Source organism: Mirounga angustirostris, unplaced genomic scaffold, assembly GCF_029215605.1.
Source record: "Mirounga angustirostris isolate CCGP_5_RB_7025 unplaced genomic scaffold, mMirAng1.0.hap1 SCAF_5, whole genome shotgun sequence".
Lineage (NCBI taxonomy): Eukaryota > Metazoa > Chordata > Mammalia > Carnivora > Phocidae > Mirounga > Mirounga angustirostris.
In genome coordinates this window covers 25,118,997-25,142,676 of record NW_026991713.1, presented here as the reverse complement: position 1 = coordinate 25,142,676, position 23,680 = coordinate 25,118,997, and the positions used below count along the sequence as shown (strand labels likewise).

General features: G+C 38.5%; 1 protein-coding gene across 1 annotated transcript in view; it reads right to left on the bottom strand.

Annotated features, from left to right (window-relative positions):
- USP44 (ubiquitin specific peptidase 44) overlaps nucleotides 1-23,680 on the bottom strand; it is a 44,530-nt gene that overhangs the window by 7,435 nt on the left and 13,415 nt on the right. The window contains exons 2-4 of the mRNA XM_045867200.2: nucleotides 9,157-10,651; nucleotides 5,866-6,061; nucleotides 3,446-3,554 (exon numbers count right to left, since the gene is read on the bottom strand). Of these exons, the coding sequence (XP_045723156.1) occupies nucleotides 3,446-3,554; nucleotides 5,866-6,061; nucleotides 9,157-10,581 (1,730 nt within the window). The 5' untranslated portion in view covers nucleotides 10,582-10,651. The remainder of the gene's footprint in view (nucleotides 1-3,445; nucleotides 3,555-5,865; nucleotides 6,062-9,156; nucleotides 10,652-23,680) is intronic.

Below are 23,680 nucleotides of genomic sequence, written 5' to 3'. Positions count from 1 at the left end.
CATGGTGTGTTCAGTGATCGTATGTGAGAGCCTCTTATTAACCTACTTTAAAGTGTAAAAGAATAGGGCGCCTGGGTGGCTCAGTCGGTTAAGCGTCTGCCTTCGGCTCAAGTCATGATCCGAAGGGTCCTGGGATCGAGCCCCATATTGGGCTCTGTGCTCAGAAGGGAGCCTGCTTCTCCCTCTCCCTCTGCCTGCCTGTCTGCCTACTTGGGATCTCTCTCTGTCAAAAAAATAAATAAAATAAAAATCTTAAAAAAAAATAGGATAGCATTAAAGTACTAAAACATGAGGTTATGATAAATAATAGTAAGTAGAGAAGGAGAAAGGAAGATAAGCAAAAATATGTGAAAATGCTATTAGTACAATATAAAATTGTATGGAGCTAAAGGTGAGACTTGCAAATTAAATTATCTTTTGGAGTAGGAGTCATACCCCAAAACTTCTCCCATGAAATGTATAAGAGATCCTATGCTCAATGCACCTGTAACTAGTCAACATGGAAGACCAAGCATTTAAAAAATAGGACTTGCTTAACAAAAGTTCCTATAATTCCTATCACTCAAAAGATACTTATAGTTTACCATAAAATTCAAACTTTACATTATTTAATGCTAAATAAACACTTATAAGCCATCTAAATGGACAATACTCATTCCTGTTGATTAAATTGGGTACCCAGTTTTTTTCTACTGATGTAAATACAGTAAAATGATAACAAGATAATTCTATACCCTAAGTTCACAGTGGTTTGCTTCAAAGAGAAGGGAGAGCATTGGACTAGGAGGCACACAAGGGGAATGTCTAAGGTACTAGAAATGTTCCATTTCTTATGCTTTTTCAGAGGTTCCTGTATGCCCCTCCCCTATCGCATTTTCCCTTTTATCTTTTATATATCCTATATATTTTATACATTGGCAAATACAATAGTGCTTTTTGAACAGATAAAGAAAAAGGAGAAAGAGAAATGTGGTAAAGGCAGCATAAACAAAATCTCTGAATCAGAAATAAATATGTCCTGAAGGGTCAAAAATGTTTTGGGCAATAGATGGAAAGGGATAGAGTCAAATAGGTTTAACTAAAAGGAGAGCTTCAAATACCAGATTAAAGCAGCAGTTAGGAAGAACAGGAAGTTCTTCAACAGTTTATAGTAGCCAATTCAGTACAAATTTAAGTAGCAAAAATTTAAGTCCTTTCAGTTCTGTCTTTACAGAATCTCATTTATGCTCTTACTTCTCCATGCTCCCTGGCTCTTCTTACCTGGCCGTGGAATACAATATTAACCTCCTAACTAATCTTCTTGTTTCTATTACCCTTGATTTTATGCACAATGACAGGTCTCACCTGATTTCACTAAATCTTTTGTTGTATACCCTTCCCCGTTCCTCCTCTATACCTTTGTTCATGTTGCTCCCTTAGGCTAAAGTGCTCCTCCTGCATATGCCCCATTCATTCACTTAGTAAATATTTTTGGGCAACTACTGTGCACAGAGCTCGGTTCTGGGCCTTGAGATACAGGAATGAAATAGACAAGGCCCCTGTCATTACTGAGCTTCTGTTCCACTGCCAGAGGTAGAGAAATAAGTAAATAAACTACTAATTGCAGATAGTGGGTTTTGCCATTTAAGCAAAAATAGGGTAATGTGATAAGGAGAGTTGGGTGGTGCTACTTTTAAATAGGATGGTCAGGGAAGTCTGCTCTAAAGAATGGACATATGAACTGAGACTTGAATGATATAAAGACCCCTATGCCATTAGAGAGACTTTGGAAACATTTAGACATCAGCTAACTCCCTCTTCCAAATCTCTGATAAATCAATTTGTATATAACTTGTGATACTTAGTATTTTTCTTTTTTCTTTTTTTTAATTTTAACTAGGCTCTACGCCCAACATGGGGCTTGAACGCTCAACCCTGAGATTATGAGTCGCATGCTCTACCGACTGAGCCAGTCAGGTTCCCCGTTAGTATTTCTATTTCACCACTATTTCTGTGCATGCCTGACTATAATCTTGAGGAAAGGATCCTACTTTATATTCCTCAAAGAATATAGAACAACATTTTGTATTTAACAGCACTCACATGTTATTTGTTGACTATACCTTTAACAGCTTCCATAAGTAACTGAAATAACGGACTAAAATTAACAGTGAATATCTCTGGGAAGTGGGGCTGAGAGGAAAGAGGTACTTTTACTTTGGACTTTTACTTTACCTTCTGTGAAGTTTGCATTTTAAAAAAACATGTATTATTTTAATTATCTAAAAAAAAACTTTAAGGGGCGCCCAAGTGGCTCAGTCAGTTAAGCTTCTGCCTTGGGCTCAGGTCATGATCCTAGGGTTCTGGGATCAAGCCCGCATCGGGCTCCCTGATCAGCAGGGGAGCCTGCTTCATCCTCTCCCTCTGCCCCTGTTCATGTGTGTTCTCTCTCTCGCTCAAATAAATAAAATCTTAAAACACACACACACACACACAAAAACTGTAAACAAGCCAAAACCCATTATGTATGAAAAACACGGTCTCCATAGTTTTCAAATCATAGCACATAAAGTAACTTAAGAATACGCTCTAAGGTTAACATGATTATTGCAAGGTATGAAACCATATGCTTTGCTTAACCAATAGTTTTGCAAACTAATTCTCCTGACTAAATATATTTCTGAACACTAGAGGGTTTTTTTGTTAACTGCTCTGAATTGAACTGCTATACCTTAGATATTTTCTAAGAATGAGGCAATTGGGTTAAATACTCTTAAGTTATAAATTTAAAACTTTTATTTAACTCTATAAGCAGAAGCTTACAAGAATAATATCACAGACCAAAATGTGAAGGGACTAGTCATCAGCAATGCATTCTACAAGGGAGGCTAATCAGAAGCTTAGTTACTGAAAATGGTGTCTATTGGTCAAGGCTAGAGATGACAGAATTTTTTTTGTCTTTAAAAAAACACAGAAGTAGATAGATGTTAAGTCATCTACTAGCCAAATATATACTATTAAAATCTGATTCAGGGGCGCCTGGGTGACTCGGTTAAGCGTCTGCCTTCGGCTCTGGTCATGATCCCAGGGTCCTGGGATCGAGCCCTGCATTGGGCTCCTTGCTCAGTGGAGAGCCTGCCTCTCCCTCTCCCTCTGCCTGCCTCTCTGCCTGCTTGTGCTGTCAAATAAATAAAATCTTAAAAAAGAATAAAATGAAATAAAATCTGATTCATCATGTGTGTTAAGTTTTGAAGCATGGGAAGCACAAGGAATGATTAACTTAGAAGTGTGTATTTGGAGGGGCGACTGGTTGGCTCAGTCAGTAGAGCATGAAACTCTTGATCTTGGGGTTGTAAGTTCAAGCCCCACATTGAGTATAGAGATTATTTAAAAATAAAAAATCTTTAAAACAAACAAGAAAACAAAGGAAATGTGTAGTCGGAATACTACTACTACTACTACTAACCTGAATCGTTTGAGATGTAGTCTGAGAACCTGAGGTAGGTGGCAAATCATAAGCTGTTTTTGTGCTTCTGTGAGTACAACTGATTTGGAAGAAAACCTTCTACGCTTTGCTGTGATATCAAAGACAGAATGAGAATCAAATTTAAAGATACAAGGAAATGCTGAGTAAACTTTAAATACTTTAGACATGTATTATTAAACATCTTCTCTGTTACAGGTATTGTACTGTGCTAGAGACATGGCCTTGCTCTCAAAAAACTTATAAGCACACAATTTAAGAGCTAGTCAGGCAGACAGACATGTAAACAATTAAGTCCCTGATTTAATATACTCCTACAAATAAGGCAAAAGAATGATCTAGTAGGCGCCTGGGTGGCTCAGTCATTAAGCGTCTGCTTTCGGCTCAGGTCATGGTCCCAGGGTCCTGGGATCGAGCCCCCCATCGGGCTCCCTGCTCAGCGGGGAGCCTGCTTCTCCCTCTCCCACTCCCGCTGCTTGTGTTCCCTCTCTCGCTGCGTCTCTCTCTCTAATACATAAATAAAATCTTTAAAAAATAAAAAATAAACATGGATTTGACTACGCCAATTAATAGGAAAAGTTAAAAATTCCCCTAAACATACTTTAATATACTCTTCCCAAATTCTTAATTTAAAAAAGTATCATAGTCAGTCCATTTACTGAGGCTAATTGAAATTCCAGGGGGGCGGGTCCTTAATAGCTCAGAATACCCTTCCCCACTTCCTGACAAAGCAGTCGTCTTCCAGCTCTGAGCCTGAGGCCTCCCCCTCAGTGTCTTGCTTTTGCTATTTTAGTACCAGATCTTAAACAAGTGGCACTTAGGATTCTTTTTGTTGTCTCCTCTGCTTCTCTAGGGGTCCACCCATGAATTGTGCCCTGAAGCTTCTGGCTGCGCCACCCTACCAGTTTGCTCTGGACACCCAGGAGCTGTCCTTCAACTTACACAGCAGCTCTGACTCCAGCCACGGCAGCAGCTGCTTCTCGTGGAGGAGGTGAAACCCTGTGAGGCTGTCCTGTAAGCTGTCTCCATTTGCCGTGGGTAGCCTGTCCTCCGGGTCTCTGCCCCTGAGATCCAGGTATCTGGTGCTGCTGAATGTCCTGGACCTACTTTTGGATCATCTTCCTGAATATATGGCTAGTATAGCTAGATAAGTGATATCAACTCCCTGACTTATAATTTTAAACATCTGCCTTTATGTATTAAATTACAGCAGCTCTTTTAGGACTTTATTTGGTAGATCCAGTAAACACACACAAACATGTTATAAAACCATATTCTGCATTCATTCATGTTATCTTTCTATTCCCAGATTTGGTGGATGAAAGCATCTAGGACCATTCACATTTATTTCCAAGAAAAAAAATTTCACCATTCGAGTTTGATAAAGTTTATTTTTTTCAAACCTTATAAATCCTAGGCTACTTAACACAGAGTTCCTATTAGATAGCACTCAGAAAATGTTAATATAAGTCATTCTAAAAAAAACATCAACTGATGTAACATTTCTTCAATACTGAAACATCCAATATTTCTTTTATATTACCTTCGAAGTTTAAAACCCTAAGATCATTTTTTTAAACATGGAAATTAGAGAGAATACCTGAAAATATATAGCATAAACACTAAGATACCACATGCACATTGATAGAGAAGATAAAGACTCCTGAAAAAGACACAGCAGATTTGTCATGATGATTTTATATACAATTTCCCTGGAGGATGATGCTTTCCTTTAATTGAAATGAGTGTCTCATCCCCCAGTGCTGGGTTCCTGCGTTCACCTCTAGTAGAGTGTTTCTCGTAATAGATCTTAATCATCTGTTTCTTCCATTAGGTATGTGAGCACCTTGAAAGTGTTTTACTTCTATCCATAGCAATTAGAACAATGACTAATATAGAAGAGATAGTCATTAGAAGGTTTTTTACTAACTCTGTTTTTACGAAGCCAATCTCCATAGCAGTAATTCAGCTATATATTTCCTATCATATAGGTACACTTATATACATATATTATCTATATGTCAGTGTTTTGATATGTAGCAAAAAGACTCATAAAGCAAACATTTTATTTAGTACTAAATAACATGCTTTCCTTTTACTATTCCCCATCGCTACTTTATTCTGCCTCACATATTAAGTTCAAATTTCTTATTTTATGAATCCTTTCTCTCCACAACTGACTATGGGGTCAAAAAAATTTTGATGTCATCAATAAGGCAAAACAAACACATAGCTCACAAATGCCAATTATAAAGTAGAAATATCTATCCCAGTTTCTTTTGATGAGCTAACAAAGTTTATTTCCATAACTGCTACTTTAGGAATTTCTTTCAGCTTCCTCTCATTTGTGTTTCTCCTCGCTAATCTTAGAAAAGCAAAGAGAATATACAGTCTCTACTTACAGTTACAGTGGTCACATACGTAGATTTTTCCTTCTAAAGCTTCAGTTTCTGTAAATTTGGCCAGCATTTCAGTAACCAGACATGGCTGGGAAGCAGTATCTTTTCCACTGCATTGGTATCTTTCTGGAAATTCCAGTGATAAGTCCCAGAAAGGTTCTATGGTATTTGATTTGTTGTCACATGCAAGACATGTAACCTGCAAATAAAAATATTTGTTTCTCAGATTACAATCCTGTCAAAACATTTACTCCCTTCACTATAGAGGTCACTGCCAGTAAATTAGATTTTCTTCTGAAAATGCGCCGTCAGAATTCTGAGTAATCTGCTTTATATTATTTTCAGAGATTTTTTTTTCATTATTATAATTTTTCCTTTCGATGACTGTCAGTAAACCCACTATGTACTGGTGGGCTTTAACCAATAAGCATTCAAAAAAGTCCAAGGGTATTAGTCAAATCTGAATGTAGGCAAACAAACAAACTGTGGAATCATTTAATTAGGTATACATTGTGTGTGTGCGTGTGTGTGTGTGACAGAGAGAGACGGTGGGTGGGGGGAGAAAGAGAGATTTATATGCATTTAATGTGTTTAGAATATTAAACTTGTTCTTTGCCCTTTTTCCTAACTTACTTTCACTAATTTTCTCTCCCCAAATCCCTATAACTTCTTAACCAGGATACAAATAAAATACTATTTGTATATTTTTAAATATAGATTTTGAAGCCCTAGCAACTGATAATTTCAAAAGGCAATACATTTAACATAAATGATGTCACACTCACTTAAAGCAAATGTCACTACATTAAAATCCTCACCAAATACAGGAACCACAAAGAGTATAGGGCAGTTCTAACAAGTGAAGCACTCAGCACGACTTAATGCCAACAAACACTTCACAAAACTGAAGACAGACTCTATAGATCTAATAATCCCTACATGATAGATTACTAAACTCTTTTATAAAGAACATTCTTGGTGTTTGTTTGGAGACTCATTAGGGCAGGGTTTAACCTTTTGAGAACAGTTTCTTGAATAAAAAAAGAAAGAAGCCATTCTAGGAACCAACCATCTGAATCTCCAGTTTTCTAAGAGTTTATTACGTGTCTGAAAGGAAGAGAGAAAAAAGCTGGCATAATAATTTTTATTAATTTCAAAAGTCATCCATAAAGGAAAAAATAAGCACATAGGCACCCTTGCACTATTCAAAATATAAAATAGTAACTTTCTGGGAAGAAATTTGTAGCCAAGGATCAAAAGTCCTACTTTGACAAAGTAATTTCTAGGACTCTGCCTTAGCGAAATCATTAGAAGAAAATGTACTGTGACATTATAATAACAGAAAAATTGGAAACAGTTTACAAGTCAACAATACAGGAATGGGTAAACAAATTATGGAATATACATATAATGGACATTGACATGCTGTAAAAAAATGATCAAGTATTTCAATGACTATGAAAAATCTTTATATTAATAATGAAAAAAATGAAAAAAGCAGGTAAATTCATCATGACTGAACAAGTAGGAGAAAATATGTGCAGAAGAGGGGCTCTTGGATGGCTCAGTCGGTTAAATGTCTGTCTTCAGCTTAGGTCATGATCCCAGTGTCCTGAGATCAAGCCCTCTGTTGGGCTCCCTGCTCTGTGGGGAGCCTGCTTCTCCTTCTCCCTCTGCTGCTCCTCCTGCTTATGCTCTCTTTCTCTCTCAAATACATAAATAAAATCTGTTTTAAAAATGTGCAGAGGAAAGGGGTGTGCAGGTGGCTTAGTCAGTTAAAGTGTCTGACTCTTGATCAGATCTTGATCAGGTCTTGATCTCAGGGTCAATGAGTTCAAGCCTTGTGTTGGGCTCCACATGGAGCTTACTTAAAAATAAAACAAACAAACAAACAAATAAATAAATAAAACCCAAAGCTTTAAATAAAAATAAAAATAAAATTTTTAATGTACAGAAGGAAAAAAAACTAGAAGAAAGTATACCAAAATGTTAATAGTTTTATGTGTGGGTTGTTGGGTTATGGGATAAGGGGATGATTTTTCTTTTACTGCATAGATTTACTGTATCATACAGGTTTTCTATGACTATATATTACTTCTATTTATAATAGTGCATTTTAAAACTTTTTTTTAAAGTAAGCTCTAGGCTCAACATAGGGCTTGAACTCACCACCCCAAGGATCAAGAGCTGCATGCTCTACTGACTACAAACTCCTATTAATGGTGCATTTTAAACTTTTGCATAAAAGTGGTGGAAAAATAAAATTGCATGCAACACAAAAAACAACTCTTACTTGCTAAATGGCACAGTGTAAAATCTTTACATTTCTGAAACATTAAGTGGAATAAACGTCAAAGAGAAACCCTAAGAATTACATTTGAATACTTAAACTACAGGGGTGCTTGGCTGGCTCCGTCGGTAGAGCATGCAACTCTAGATTTAAGGGTTCTGAGTTTCAGCCCCACGTTGGGCACAGAGCTTTAAAAAAAATTTAAAAATACACATTTAAGCTACATTCCAGAAAAGTATGCTATAAAGACAAAAGATGGTATCATTATTGTGAAAGTTGCACTGAGGAACAGAGGCAGGCCTACAAGGGGAAAGAAATGACCTAACAGCCCAACTGCCTAAAACAAAAAAATTTTAAAGCTCTATGCGATGGAAAAGTAGAGAGCCTTATGTCTAGTAGTAGTTTACCAATAAGTCCACTCGTTACAGAGAGCTATTAATTAGATGGGAGATTCTGGTTTCGTGATTCCTTTTCACAACAAGGGAAACTTTTATAGCTATAATTAAAATAAAGGAAACCATTCAGGATTATTCTCAATGAAATCATATTTACTTACTTTAAAATTTCCCTACCTACTTGCCCCCTTTGGTTTTACAGAAAGTCTTCCAGGGCTACTTCTTGGTTCCTGAAATTATTCAGATCCATTCTCAGGGCAGCAGCATCTTCAAATCTATTCCCTGTGGGGTTAAACCCTCTCTTCTCAATCCCTCGGAGAATGAATTTAATATTATCAACCTAAGAAGCTGTTTCCTGATTCCCTCTCCCCACAAAAAAATCATTGCTACCATAGATGAAAAACTGCTTCCAGTGATTCATGAAGGAAACTTGTAAATCAATGAAACACTGTAAATCAGTGAGCTGACTTCTGCAAAAGCAATCTATTTTGATGCAAAAACAGTACTAGCTCTAGCTCTAACACACTAGAAATACAGAGAAAATGCATTTTTTTAGGCTTCATTTTATGAATTCCCCAAGAGGAAAATAAGATTTTAAAAAACCCATACCTGACTAAGAAGTTGTCCATGAAAAATATTATTCACAACATTCAGAACCTGTTTGATAAGTTTCCTTTGAGAAGTGGGGATAAGAGCTGGTAATCTAGTACCAGTTGTCTCTAGTTCATGTTGTATTTTATCCAAAAGTTCACAAAGAAATTCCTGAGCATCCTGTTGGGCATAACCACGAAAAGCTGGAATTAGTCTCCACACGGAGTGTAGCATACCAAATGGTGAGACCAAGGCCCACTTTCCAGACCACATGACTTGGAACAAAGTATGCAATTCATGACAGAGAGAAATGTATTGTGAACTCGGCTCCCTTGGCTGAATAAGCTCCATCTTTCTACTCTTTGACGCTCCACCGCTTAGTCCTAATGATAAACTTGGATGTCTGGAGGGAGCGCTGCCTGTATCCTTTTCTTGGCATTCATTCATTTGATACACTGTATCTGTGATTGGTAGATGCTTATAAGGTGATCTTGTCTTATCACTAGCTGTCACAGCCAGCCATCGGTTCAGATCAAGTTTTAAAAAACATTGCCGAAAAATAAGTAAATGACTCAACACTTGAAGAACAGAATTCATATAGCAAGTATTTCCCAAATTTCTCAATCCTGTTACACCAGGGGTTACTATTAGGCTTCGTTTACCTGAGGAGTCACTGGCTTTTTTTAATCTTACATCTCCTGAGGTAGATACTACTTTATCTTTTGCTGGTGATGCTGGGGTTTGTAGTGGAACTTGAACAGGAACTATTTCTACTGTGGTAGATTGAGCTAGACCTTGCAAACGTAAACTCTTTCTTGGATGAATAGTTTCCAGTTCCACTTTAACTTGATACTCTAATTCTTGTTGTCTTTTCTTTACTTCTCTTTTTGCTATTTGTTCCTGAAATTGTTCCTCTTGCCTTTTTCTTCCAATGGGTGATTGTTCAAACCAAGTTCGAAAGATTTTACTCATTAATATCCTTCTCCTGTGCCAAAGAGCAGTATACATTTGATCTTCATTTTGAAGCAGAGATTGGGTGCCATCATATAAGTAGTAAGTATCATCGCTCGTACCCATAGACCGCAAAACCCTTCCACTACGAGTGGTGCACTGATAATTTTGACTTTTGATTGCACTTAACATACTTCGTAGTAACTTCAGGTCTCCAGTTGCATTATCATTAAGAACATAATCATCACAAAGGTAACAAAAAACATACATCTCATTCACCTCCAGTGCGACAGGATGACTGCTTTCTTGAAAGTGCCTGAGTGCATGTTCTTCAATATATCTTCCACAGGCAACATGAGAACAGCTAAGGCAAGCCCAAATCGACTCAGTTGTATTGCAGTCCACACAATGCCACTTCTGAGGGTTGAGGATGGAATGGTCTTGAGCAAGCCGCAACTGCCCAATGTGTTTGCACTTATCCATTGTTAACATTTATTTAGTCTAGCTGAGAAACACATAATCCAAACAAGTCTCTGTTCACGATACCTGAAGCATCTGAAAACTAAGCAGAACAATACTATTTTTTAATAAAAGAGCCAATATTTTTATAAGGTATTTTACCAAGAATTATTTTATTTACTTATTTTTAAAGATTTGATTTGTTCATTATTCATTTGAGAGAGAGAGAGAAGGGGGTGCCTGGGTGGTTCAGTCCAGTAAGCATTTGCCTTTGGCAAATCCTGGGGTCCTGGGATCAAGTACCTCCTAGGGCTCCCTGCTTGGCAGGGAATCTGCTTCTCCCTTTGCCACTCGCCCCACTCGTGAGTGTGCAAAAATAAATGAACAAAATCTTTTTAAAAAAGAGACAGACAGAGAGAGAGCACAAGTGGAGGGGAGAGACAGAGGGAGAAGCAGACTCCCCACTGGGCAAGGGGGCCTGATCCCAGGACCTGGAGATCATGACCAGAGCCAAAGGCAGAGGCTTAACCATCTGAGCCCTTCAAGAATAATTTTATAAACTTGCTTCCTTTCCTCCCAATTTCTGGGCCGCCTGTCATAATACCATATGCAGTTCTCACTTTTCCCTTGCTCTGGAGGTCTCTAATCTCTCATCTGCCTTGCTCTGAAAGAACTCACACTTCCTTTACTTTCTTTAAAAACTTTAAAAGAAATTATTTTTTTTAATTTTCTGCCACCATCTACTGATAAAGAATGGGTAATGACCCCTTTTCAATGAACTAGAATAAGATCCATCCTTTTACCCAACAGTCGAGGGCAGTTGACAAAACTACATTCCGTTTCTTAAAAATTGGGGCTGGCAAGACTCAAATATATCTCACAAATACCTACATTCTGAGAGCCCTATCTACATAGTTATTAAAGCATAACCATAGTTAAAAGCATGAGGTCTGAAACAAAAACTTAGAGGTAAGAATTCTACCTCTGCTACATACTGTTTATATGTCTGATTTGAGCAAATATTTTAACTTCTCTAAAATTCTTCTGTAAAACAGGAAAAAAATCATACCAACTTCAATGAAGAATTGAGATAATATATTTGTTTAACACATAGTAAACACCCAATAAATGGTAGCTATAGTGAACAAGTCTTAATAGTCTATCCTATTTATTTAAATAAATCACAGTATTCTACTTAATTACCATTTTTTTTTAAAGATTTTTTTTATTTGACAGAGAGAGATACAGCGAGAGAGGGAACACAAGCAGGGGGAGTGGGAGAGGGAGAAGCAGGCTTCCGGCCGAGCAGGGAGCCTGATGCGGGGCTCGATCCCAGGACCCTGGGACCATGACCTGAGCCGAAGGCAGACGCTTAATGACTGAGCCACCCAGGCACCCCTACTTAATTACCATTTTAAATTTAGCTTTCCACTACTAAATCAATAATGACCTTCAATTCATGGCTCTATAACATACTTCGAATTTGATAGACTTGACAGTTTACCTATGGGAGGGAGAAAGACAGAAGAGGAGAATACTTTTGTGTTTGAATAGCCTCTCAGGAATGTGCAAGGATATAAGCAATGAGAAAAAAGGAAAAATATGAACTGGATGGCAATATAATGAACTTTTACATTCTGGTGGGTCTACACACTATCTGAAATTATAAGCTTATTCTAAAAACAAAAACAAAACCCCACCCAACAAAACAATCAACAAAACCTGTATGGTTTTGACCCAGAAACATGTTCCTTTATTATAATAGAGTCAAGAATACTTCTGCTACAACTATCTAAAAATAGGGGCACCTGGCTGGCTCAGTGGGTGGAGTATGAGACTCTGATCCCTGGGGTGTGAATTTGAGGCCCATGCTGGGTTAAGAGATTACTTAAAAATAAAATCTTTAAAAATAGATAAATAAAAATAAAAATAGTAATCTAGTTAAAAAGTAGGGATCACAAAACACTTTATTGGGTGCCTGGGTACCTTAATCGGTTAAGCATCTGCCTTCAGCTCAGGTCGTGATCCCTGGGTCCTGAGATTGAGCCCCATGTCAGGCTCCCTGCTCAGCGGGGAGAGTGCTTCTCCTTCTCCCTCTGCCCCTTCCCCCACTCATGCTTGTGGATGCGCTCTCTCTCACTCTCTCAAATAAATAAAACCTTTTTTAAAAAAAGTTTTCCTCATTGATTTAACACAAATCGAACACAAATTTCAGGTCACAGGTGGGGGGACCTAGTTACAAAACACTCAGAACATTTTATGTAGCATGATCAATGCTTTGAATTTTTTAGGGCAACAAGACAATATGAATTTCAATGGTACTTGCAAGTGCCACCTCCAGGGCCCTAAGTAAACTGTGAAGGTGAAGCTGATTTTTGGTTCCTTCCCACCTCTTTTTTTGTACAGTCTCCTAGCAATAGAGAGCCCCTCTCCCTCCACTTCTTAACTTTTTCAGATGTAGGCTGTATCCTGAATATGGACTTAAGGCTGACGAGTCCTAACCCTCACATGTGCACATATTTCAAGCACACATTTTAAGTTTACTTCTCTTTCTCCAAAATTTCCTGAGGTCCAAAATCTGTTCAAATACAGTATTTTATTAGAACTGCTAGCATTCAACAATAGTTGTTAATGGCAAAATTAAGACCTCAGTGATTAATATGCTCCATTATCCTAAATCCTTCCAGGTTCTGAAGCTAAATAGCTCATTCTTGACTCCTCTTTCTCTTTCCCCACATCAATCCTTCAGGAAAAATGGTTGGCTTTATCTCCAAAATATATCTAGAAACGGACTACGTATTACCTCCACTGCTTTTACACTGGTCCAAGCCCAATCAAGTTCACCGGGATTACTGTAATAAGGCTCCTTAAATAGTCTCCCTGCTTTGATTCTTGCTGCCACCAAAAGTTCACACAGCAACAACACACTCTGTCTTTAAACCCAGACCACCAGGGCCCAGACCTGACACTTTAGAGGGTCCCATTATGTGGAGTCAGCAGAGTCAAGGGGATGTGGTCACCTGGAGCCTGCACACATCCCCAACTCCCCTTTTGGACCCATTCACCAGCACCCGGGACCTCGAAAACTCCCTGCCCCAATCATTACCAAGCCTGCTTCCAGGGCCTACGGGCAATAAAAAACCACTGAAAAATTCTGTAGAGAATGACATGATCAGATACATAGGTTACAGATGGATCTGAAATGGCAGATCTAGAGAAAAGACGAGTGATTATAAGATATTATTACTCCAGATATTATAAGGAAATTAAAGCTGTAGTAGTGTTAACGCAAAGACGGGAGCAGAGGTAGATTAGTGTTAAAGCAAACATTGGCTGAAAGAACTGATTCAATATGGAGATTAAGAGAAAAATCTAGGGCTCTTTTCTATCTACTTCTATTTTTTATTTATTTTAAGTTTTTTTTTTTATTTGAGAGTAAGAACGAGAGAACAGAGAGCACAACCTGGGGCTCAAGGGGGACAGGCTCGATCCCAGGACCCTGAGATCATGACCTGAGCCGAGGGCAGACACTTAACTGACTGAGCCACCCAGGTGCCCTATCTACTTTTATTTTAAAAAGATCATAAAAAAAGATCCATAAAGGATCATATAAAGAATACAGAGATAATTTAGTTAAACATTCATTTCTGGCAAGTCAGATAATAATTATTAGTTCAGCTTCTTGAGATGAAGAGGGAAATGCCACTTATTTGCACTCAAGGGAAATTATTTCATTCTAAAAATTTTTTTTAAAGATTTATGTATTTGAGAGAAAGAGAGAGAAGGCACACGCAAAAGCAGGGGGAGGGGCAAAGGGAGAGGGAAAGGCAGACTCCCCACTGAGCAGGGATTCCCAATGCTGAGCTTGATCCCAGGACCTCAAGATCATGACCTGAGCTGAAGGCAGGCGCTTAACCAACTAAGCCACCCAGGAGTCCCTCATTCTAAAATTTTAGAGGTGGTATGAGTTAACACCTTGCACAACATTCAGAAAAGACTCAAAAGAAAAAAACCTAGAAAGAATACACATAGTTTATTCTGGGGTTATCCATATTTTCCAATACCTAAAAATTATGAGATGTTATTCGTATAAGTTTTAAGTAGGAATATATACATACTGGTGTATAAGTTTGCTATGTATGTGCTAAATATAGCCTCTTTGTTCCCTTCTCTATATTCTGCAAATACATTCCCAGTTATTACTAAAAATCTATTTAGATGATTGTTAGGTCCTCACAGCCCTTCAACCAGAAGTGGACTATAATTAAACAGCATGATTCCATTCAACAAAAAATCATGAAAAGGGTGAAATGTTGATCAGATGCCATCTCTCGGGGAGGCAATATTGCAGCACAGAAGTATCACAACAAAATGGTTAGAAAGCACACTCTGGAATCCAAAAGCCTGAGTTTAACACTTGGCTGTATTTACTATGTGACCTAGACAAATTATTTATGCTCCACTCACCTCAGTTTTCTTATCTTTAAAAAAACAATGGTAAGAAAACTAATAGGATTGTTGAGGGAATTAGAGAAATTTGTATTTATTAAGCACCTAGAATAAACCCTGACAATCATGTGGCTCTCAGTACATGTTAGCGGACAATACTACTACTACTACTACTACTTTCCTTCTTTCCTTCTAGTTTTATCACTTCTAGCCAGGGGTGCTAGCTGATAATTAAGCTGATAATTAAGAACTAAGGTCTGATCTCTCCCAGAGTATTTGCATTTTAAAAGGATTTATCTCAAAGATAAAATCTTCTTTAAAAAATCCAAAGAAGTGAAACCAGGGTTTCAGCCTGCCTAGCTCAGTTGGTAGAGCATGAGACTCTTGATCTCAGGGTTGTGAGTTCGAGTGGCATGTTGGATGTGGAGATTACTTAAAAATCAATTTTTAAAAACAAACACAAACAAACAAAACCCCACAAAGAAGTGAGACCGCAGTGGTGGAATGACAGATCAGGAGATTAAGATTTTAGAGCAGGGGGCCCACTTACCCTGTCTACTTATGAAAGAAACTAGGAGAGGGCAGACGACCAAGAGAAGGGCAGTAAGCAAGAGCCAGCAAACCAGGCTGCTGCCACCTGAGATTTCCAGTTTGCTCTGCTGCCTAGAGCCAAAGCTCAAAGACACTTAGTAAGGTATCCCCAAAGGGGCCTCATCACACAAAGATCTAAAAGCTTGGAGGAAAAGGAAGGGGGGATGGGAGTATTTTCTTGACACTTCCTATTTTCCTCCACTGGGTTAAGAGCACTTAATTTCATTTGCTAATCCACTGCGGAGAAATGTATTGACTGTTTAGCTTGCAGGTTGGTTATGTAATTTTTAGCAGTATATTCACTTTAAAGAGAGATAACAATACTTCTGCATCCTCCATATAGAATCTGATAAAATATTACCTGTGCCTATATATAATAGCAACACACAAATAGTCATGATGTTTCGGATGAAATCTATATATAAGGATTTAAATGATCTATACTATCATTTTCTCATACATTTAAATGTTTCACACTTAAATTCCAATTAATATCCATGAAATGCTTTTTTAAAACCAAGGATGCTATCTTTATTTTAAAGACAGATGGATTTATAAATATTCTGAAAGCTTTGTCATTCTTCACTGCTTAAAGACAAAATTTTTAATTGGTTCAAAGAAAACCATTTAAACTAAACTTTTCATGCCCTATAACTAGGCATTTTTATTTTTAAAATTCCCTGCAGCAATCGCTTCTCGGCCTTTTGGCTAAGATCAAGTGTAAAATTCCTTGCAGCAAATCTCTAAAGTTTAAGAAAATAATTGTATTTGACCTACTGGAAGCTGATTATTTTACATAGGGTTAACATACAGTTAATTATTAAAGCAGTTATGGAATAGGAAGCTAAAATGACTAGAAGAGAAATAAAACATTTGATCTTATTAAATATAGTACTTTTAGTTAAAAATTTACATCACACAAAAAATCAAATCTCATGGGTAAAATATTTAACTTGTTACAGTTCAACAGCACAAAATTGTTTATACTTACCACCCAGTGAAGACTATCTGAAATTAATTTTCATTTACTCAAATTATAGCCCTTTGCAACATACAATCCAGGCTTTAAGCATGTAGTAATACCTTTCTGACATTTCAATAGCTCATCCTATTGGCAGAGTTTCAATGATCAGATCTAGATAGCTGACCACCAAACCTTTCTGAACCAGTCTCAGGCACACTACAAACTCAGCTTACATCTTGCCTTCACAGAGTTAGTTTCTTTTCCAATATCCTCTTATTAAAGATAGTATAGTATCGTTCAAGTACCCAGGCTAGGTGATTTTTTTTTTTAACTCCTTCCTTCCATCTTTTCCACTCAAACATTCAATTTGTCACCTATGTATATAAGGTCATCCCTCCCCAAGTCTTTTCATTTGCAGTTATCATTCTTATTATAGACTTTATTATATCATTCCTGAGGTACAGCAGTAACCTCCAAACTGGTCTCCAATCATCCAGACTCTCACTCTCCTCTACGGTACTATCCTGGCAAATCAATCTTCAAGTTTGCTTTGAGCCTTTAACTTAAAATCCTCTGTTCCCCACAGGCACCTGGGTCGCTCAGTTGGTTCAATATCTGCTTTGGGCTCAGGTCATGATCCTAGAGTCCCAGGACAGAGCCCCACGTTGGGCTCCCTCCTCCCTTCGCATTAGGGAATCTGCTTCTCCCTCTCCCTCTGCCCCCCCCCCCCGCCCACAGCTCGTATGTGCTCTCTCTCTCAAATAAATAAAATCTTTTAAAAAATCCTCTGTTCCCCATAGTCCAATAAAACAGTAGATTTCTGAGGTGCCTGGCTGGCTCCTCATAGAGCATGCGACTCTTCATCTCAGGCTCGTGAGTTTGAGCCCCATGTTGGGTATGGACATTACTTATTTTTTTTTAAGATTTTATTTTTTTGACAGAGAGAGAGCACAAGCAGGAGGAGCAGCAGGAAGAGGGAGAGGGAGAAGCAGGCCCCCTGCTGAGCCAGGGATCCCAATGCGGAGCTCCATCCCAGGACCCTGGGATCATGACCTGAGCCAAAGGCAGACGCTTAACCTACTAAGCCACCCAGGCGCCCCCAGACATGACTTTAAATAAACAAATCTCTTCTCTAACTTCCTAAAGAACTTGGGTTGTACCAAATGTGAATCCTTGTGTTTGTATATTCATCCAGTTCATACCCACTGAACTGCTGGGTAGGTTCCCTATAGCCAGGGAGGGACAATATCTCCTATTCTTAACCACTTATTCAAATGTCATAAAGAGAACTGAAGCAAGACTTGCATTTAATACAGGGCGCCTGGGTGGCTCAGTTGGTTAAGCGACTGCCTTCAGCTCAGGTCATGATCCTGGAGTCCCGGGATCGAGTCCCGCATCGGGCTCCCTGCTCAGCGGGGGGTCTGCTTCTCCATCTGACCCTCTTCCCTCTTGTGCTCTCTGTCTCTCATTCTCTCTCTCAAATAAATAAATAAAATCTTAAAAAAAAAAAAGACCTGCATTTAATACAAATTGATTGTGCCAAGAATTTGGTAGCCTGAAACAACATGGCTAGAAAACCTATATGATTGGGGTGCCTGAGTGATTCAGTTGGTTAAACGTCTGCCTTCTGCTCAGGTCATGATCCCAAGGTCCTAGAATGGAGCCCCGCATCAGGCTCCCTGCCCAGTGGGGAATCTGCTTCTCCCTCTGCCCGTCCCACTGCTTGTGCTCTCTCTCTCAAATAAATCAATAAAATCTTAAAAAAAAAAAAAAAAAAAAGGAAGTCTAGGGACATCCGGGTGGCTCAGTCTGCTTGGGTCACGATCCCGGGCTCCTGGGATCGAGTCCTGCATCAGGTTCCTTGCTCCGCGGGGAGCCTGCTTCTCCCTCTGCCTGCCACTCCCTGTGCTTGTGCCCATACTCTCTCTCTGACAAATAAATGAATGAAATCTTAAAAAAAAAAAAAAAAGGAATTATGGGGCGCCTGGGTGGCTCAGTCGTTGGGCATCTGCCTTCGGCTCAGGTCAGGATCCCAGGGTCCTGGGATCGGAGCCCCGCATGGGCTCCCTGCTCCACGGGAAGCCTGCTTCTCCCTTTCCCACTCCCCCTGGCTTGTGTTCCCTCTCTAGCTGTGTCTCTCTCTGTCAAATAAATAAATAAAATCTTTAAAAAAAAAAAAAAAAGGAATTATACTTGAAAGAAAGAAAGAGAGAAAGAGAAAAAAAACCCATAGGAAGTCATGGATCACTAAAACTGCCCCCCATCCTCAACCAAGTGGCCATTTTTCCCTCAGGGTCAGTCAAGGCAGTTTCCTGATATTTTGTAATATCATCATCCTACTTTCTCCATCCTTAACCACAGCCTACCACATGTCTTGTCCCATTCTGTGTGCTTTCAGATACCCCAAAAAGATTTTATACAAAAGTAAACTGAGACATACTTCCCACCCCTGATTCAGATTGTTTTAGGCACCTGACTGGCTCAGGTGGTACAGCAGGCAACTTTTTTTTTTTTTAAGATTTTATTTATTTAGGGGCGCCTGAGTGGTTCAGTCGTTAAGCATCTGCCTTTGGCTCAGGTCATGATCCCAGGGTCCTGCTCTGGCTCCCTGCTCGGCGGGAAGCCTGCTTCTCCCTCTCCACTCCCCCTGCTTGTGCTCCCTCTCTGGCTGTGTCTCTTTCTGTCAAATAAATAAATAAAAATCTTAAAAAAAGATTTTTATTTATTTGTCAGAGAGAGAGCACAAGCAGGGGGAGCTGCAGGTTCCCCATCGAGCAAGGAACCCAATGGGGGACTCGATCCCAGGATCTTGGGATCACGACCTGAGCTGAAGACAGACACTTAACCAACTGAGCCACCCAGGCGTCCCCAGCATGCAACTCTTAATAGAGCATTCAAGTTTTTTGGGCGGGGGTGGGGGGATGGGTGGGGACAGGGAGGAGCAGAGGGAGATGGGGCGGGTAGAGAATCTTAAGCAGGCTCCACACACAGCAGGGAGCCCAACACACAGGGCTCTGTCTCACAACTCTGAGATCATTACTTGAGCTGAAATCAAGAGTCAGGAGGCTTAACCCACTGAGCTGAGCCACCCAGGAGCCCCTAGAGAATTCAACTCTTGATCGTGGTGTCGTGAATTTGAGCCCCATGTTGGGAGTAGAGATTACTTAAAAATAAAATCTTTAAAAAAATAAAAATAAAAAAATAAACAGGGGCATGTGGCTAGCTCAGTTGGTGGAGTGTACAACTCTTGATCTCGGGTTGTGAGTTCAAGCCCCATGTTGGGTATAGAGATTACTTAAAAAAAAGTAGTAGTAGGCTCCAAACCCAGTGTGAAATCCAACACGGGGCTTGAACTCACAACCCTGAGATCAAGACCTGAGCTGATATCAAGAGTCAGAGGTTTATGGGGTGCCTGGGTGGCTCAGTTGGTTAAGCGGCTGCCTTTGGCTGAGGTCACGATCCCAGGTCCCTGAGATAGAGCCCCATGTCTGGCTCCCTGCTCAGTGGGGAGTCTGCTTCTTCCTCTCCCTCTGCCCCTCCTCCCCACCACTCCCTGCTTATGCTCTCTCTCTAATAAATAAATAAAATGTTTAAAAAAAATTAACATTCCACTATAAATTTGTTACCCTCAACAAAATCATCTTTTCAGGTGACCACTCCCTTTCCACCTATTTCATCTTAAGACAGAAAGAAAACATGGAAAGGTACAATATTGTTACAAGCTTTGGAAATTCCTACAGGAGGTCAGTTACTAAAGATCAGTCACATAAAAGTCATCTCAATCCTCTAGTCATTGCAATTAGTAGCACAATTTTCAGATTCTTTGCTTTAAAAAATATGTTTTTGTGAAAGACAGGCAGTTATCAGAAAAATAAACACACAAAAATAGCCAAACTAATTACTATTTAAAAAAGTAACACAGAATGTGGGATCTGGCTAATATATACTCCTAAAAATAATCTTTTAAAATCTGAATAGGAGCTAAAATAATGTTATACTTTATTAAGAAGCTTCTCCCTTTTCATAGCTCATACGTAGTCAAATAATCATCATTGACATTTGCATTTTATATAGTTTCTAGTGTGTCTCATAGCACAGTTTTACACATTTAAAAAAAATTGTTTAATAGTCTTGAAAGACCACAAAATCAATCTAAACTCCTTAAAATGGCCTATAAGAGCCTTCAAATTGCGGCACAATATAATATATACTTTCCTACTCCCATCTATGACCAACCACTTCCCACACATCTTTTGTTAAAATGCTTTTATACACAGATGACCACATTGGGAATGTTTAATTTTTTAAAAACTTTCATAACCGGGATATTTACTACTGTTTCATAGGAAATGGGTGTGCACATTTTATATAAATACTTAAATACATTCTACTTCCATTAAAGTAAAAAACATATGAACCACTGGGCATAAAGAATAAATATTTAGGGGTGCGTGGGTGGCGCAGGGAGTTGAGTGAGGGGCTCTTGGTTTCAGTTCAGGTCATCTCTGGATGGTGGGATCCAGCTCCACCTTGGGCTCTGTGCTCAGCGTGGAGTCTGTTTAAGACTCTCTCCCCCTCTGTCTCTCCCCCCCACCCAGTGTGTGTGTGCTTTCTGTCTCTCTAAAATAAATCTTAAAAAAAATAAAATAAAATAAATTTTTAAATAAAATTGTGTTACAATAATCATCTTTATCTCATCAGAGAACCTCCTAGAAGGATGGATATTAAAGAGGTGGCGTATGTTGAATTTTAACAAAGATAATTTTTACAAAAAAAACTTAACTTTTCTTTTTTAAAGATTTATTTGTTTATTTATTTATTTATTTGAGGTGGGGAAGGACAGAGGGAGAGGGAGAGAGAAATTCAAGCGACTCCGCACTGAGCTGGAGCCCCACGCAGGGCTGATTTCACCCAGAGATCATGAGTTGAGCCAAAATCAAGAGTTGGCTGCTTGTGACTGAGCCACCAAGGCGGCCCACAAAACTTAATTTTCTTTCAACAGTACCAAATAACCTAAACAGATCCTCTAAAAGCTATTAAAAGTAGGAAGATCTATTATTTTCCATAATAAAAGTTAAGAGGAAATGGCAATTTCAATAGGAAGTAGGTCTTAAGAATGACTAGCCACCACAATCTTTGCATGTATTTGAATAAGAATAAAAATAATTTTCCATAGTAATTAGGGCAAACCCTAATTACTATTACAGTCCTTATGAGCAGTTTCCAAATTTCCATTTATTTCATTAGTACCCTGTGCTCTTAAGAGATGTTTGCAAAATGCCGAGGATCAAGCATAGTGCCTGGTACAAAGGGGTTCAAAATTTTGAAGGAAGAAATTATTAAATGAACACAATGAACTCCCTTCTCCCTCTTAGGTATGTTATTATGCCTATTATGTGCTTTGGCATCTCTTCTTGTCAGTCATAATGTATTTCCTTTCCTTTATCCCTAGAAAGGCCCTGGTTATTCTTTCTTCCTCTAGAGATCTAGAATCTATAATTACCCTGATTTCGCTTGAAACTCCTCATTAAACAAAAAAGATACCCTTTTACCCTGGACCTTCTTCATGTCTCTAACGTTGCCTCCCCAGCAGCACAGAAATTGAATCTAGTTGATGATGTTCTAAGAAAAAGCTCCTGGAAAGCAAGTTCTGCCACCAGGTTATTTGATTTCCTTACCCATCACTACTTTTAAGTATTTCAGTCATGGGCAATTTTGTTCCAAAATATTTATCATTAGTGTCATTCCACCATACTTACACATCAATCTACTGCTAACTTCATAACAATGGGGAAATGTTCACAAAAAGATTGAGCATTCTGATATGGGTCTAGAAAACGGCGTTCAAATACTTTGTGTAAAATGCCTAGGCTATCATTCTAGCACATTCATACTTGGCCTAACAAGTATAAATTAGCTTTTCCTATGTTATGTAGAACTCCACTAAAAATTAATTCTTTATAATAAAGTTTTATGGTATCTGACAGTGCTGTGAAAAACCAATGCACTTCAATAATCTTAATCATTGCCAGAAAGCCAGTATTATAAAATCCTCTTATATTTTAGTTACTTGTCACCTATTTACGTTGGGCCTAATGGCAAAACTATCCCCCATTACTGAATCCAAATAATGACTGGGCCCGCATTTTCCACCTTGATTAGACTCTTAAACCTGTGCCCTAGTCTCCCTCTAACCTCCCTCATCCAGACAACTCCAATAGAATCTGGCAACCATGTTTGTTCTGCCTAACATTACAGGAAGGAGAAAAACTTCAAAGCCTTTTTCGGCCACCAAGAAGCCAACATGTTGCCTTTCTCTGTATCTCTGTATCATTCAAAAACACAATTCAACAAACATTTACAGGGGGTTTTCCTCCATGTTAAGCAGATAGTCAGGTACTAGGGATACAAACAAAATAACAATCACACTCTGCCCTTAACCCAAGGAGCAGAAAATCCTTATGTACCACCAATGCTATAATACTCAGTAAGTTTCCAGTACGTGGAGGAAAAGGGTTATGGAGGAAAAGTACATGGAGCTAGAGAATTTATGTGATAACTTATTCCTTTCTTTCTGTAGTAGAAAATGAAAAATGAGAAAGAAGGGTAAAGACAAGTAGAAACAATATATGTCAAATATTTAACCCAAATCTTCAACAAACTTTCCACTTTAAGTATCCCAAAAAGTGTATCATTGTGTAGTATACTCAATACAGATTCACTTACCACTTAAATGTTTTTAAGCTAAAAAATCTGGGACAATTAATATTTTGGAAGAAAAACAAGATAAATATTCAATCAAAACAGCCAAAAAAATTCAACTTTCTACAATGTATGCATTGAACTCTTTGTTCAATATTAGAATTATCTCTAAATTTCAATATGGATAATCTACAATGAAAAATCCTAGACTGAAAAATCTGCCATCCATTGCAAAATTAATGGCTAGTACAAAAAGTTAGAGACATCAGAGCAGGGAGGAGAGAAGCTAAACAAGCCAAAACGTTAAAAATCTCTTTAAATTCTGGGGGTGGGGTGGGGGAAATTAAAGAAAATTAAAAATCTCTTTCAATTCCCAAGATGCTAAATTAAGAATAAAAAGATTAAGGTTCTGAAAATACAAAGTTT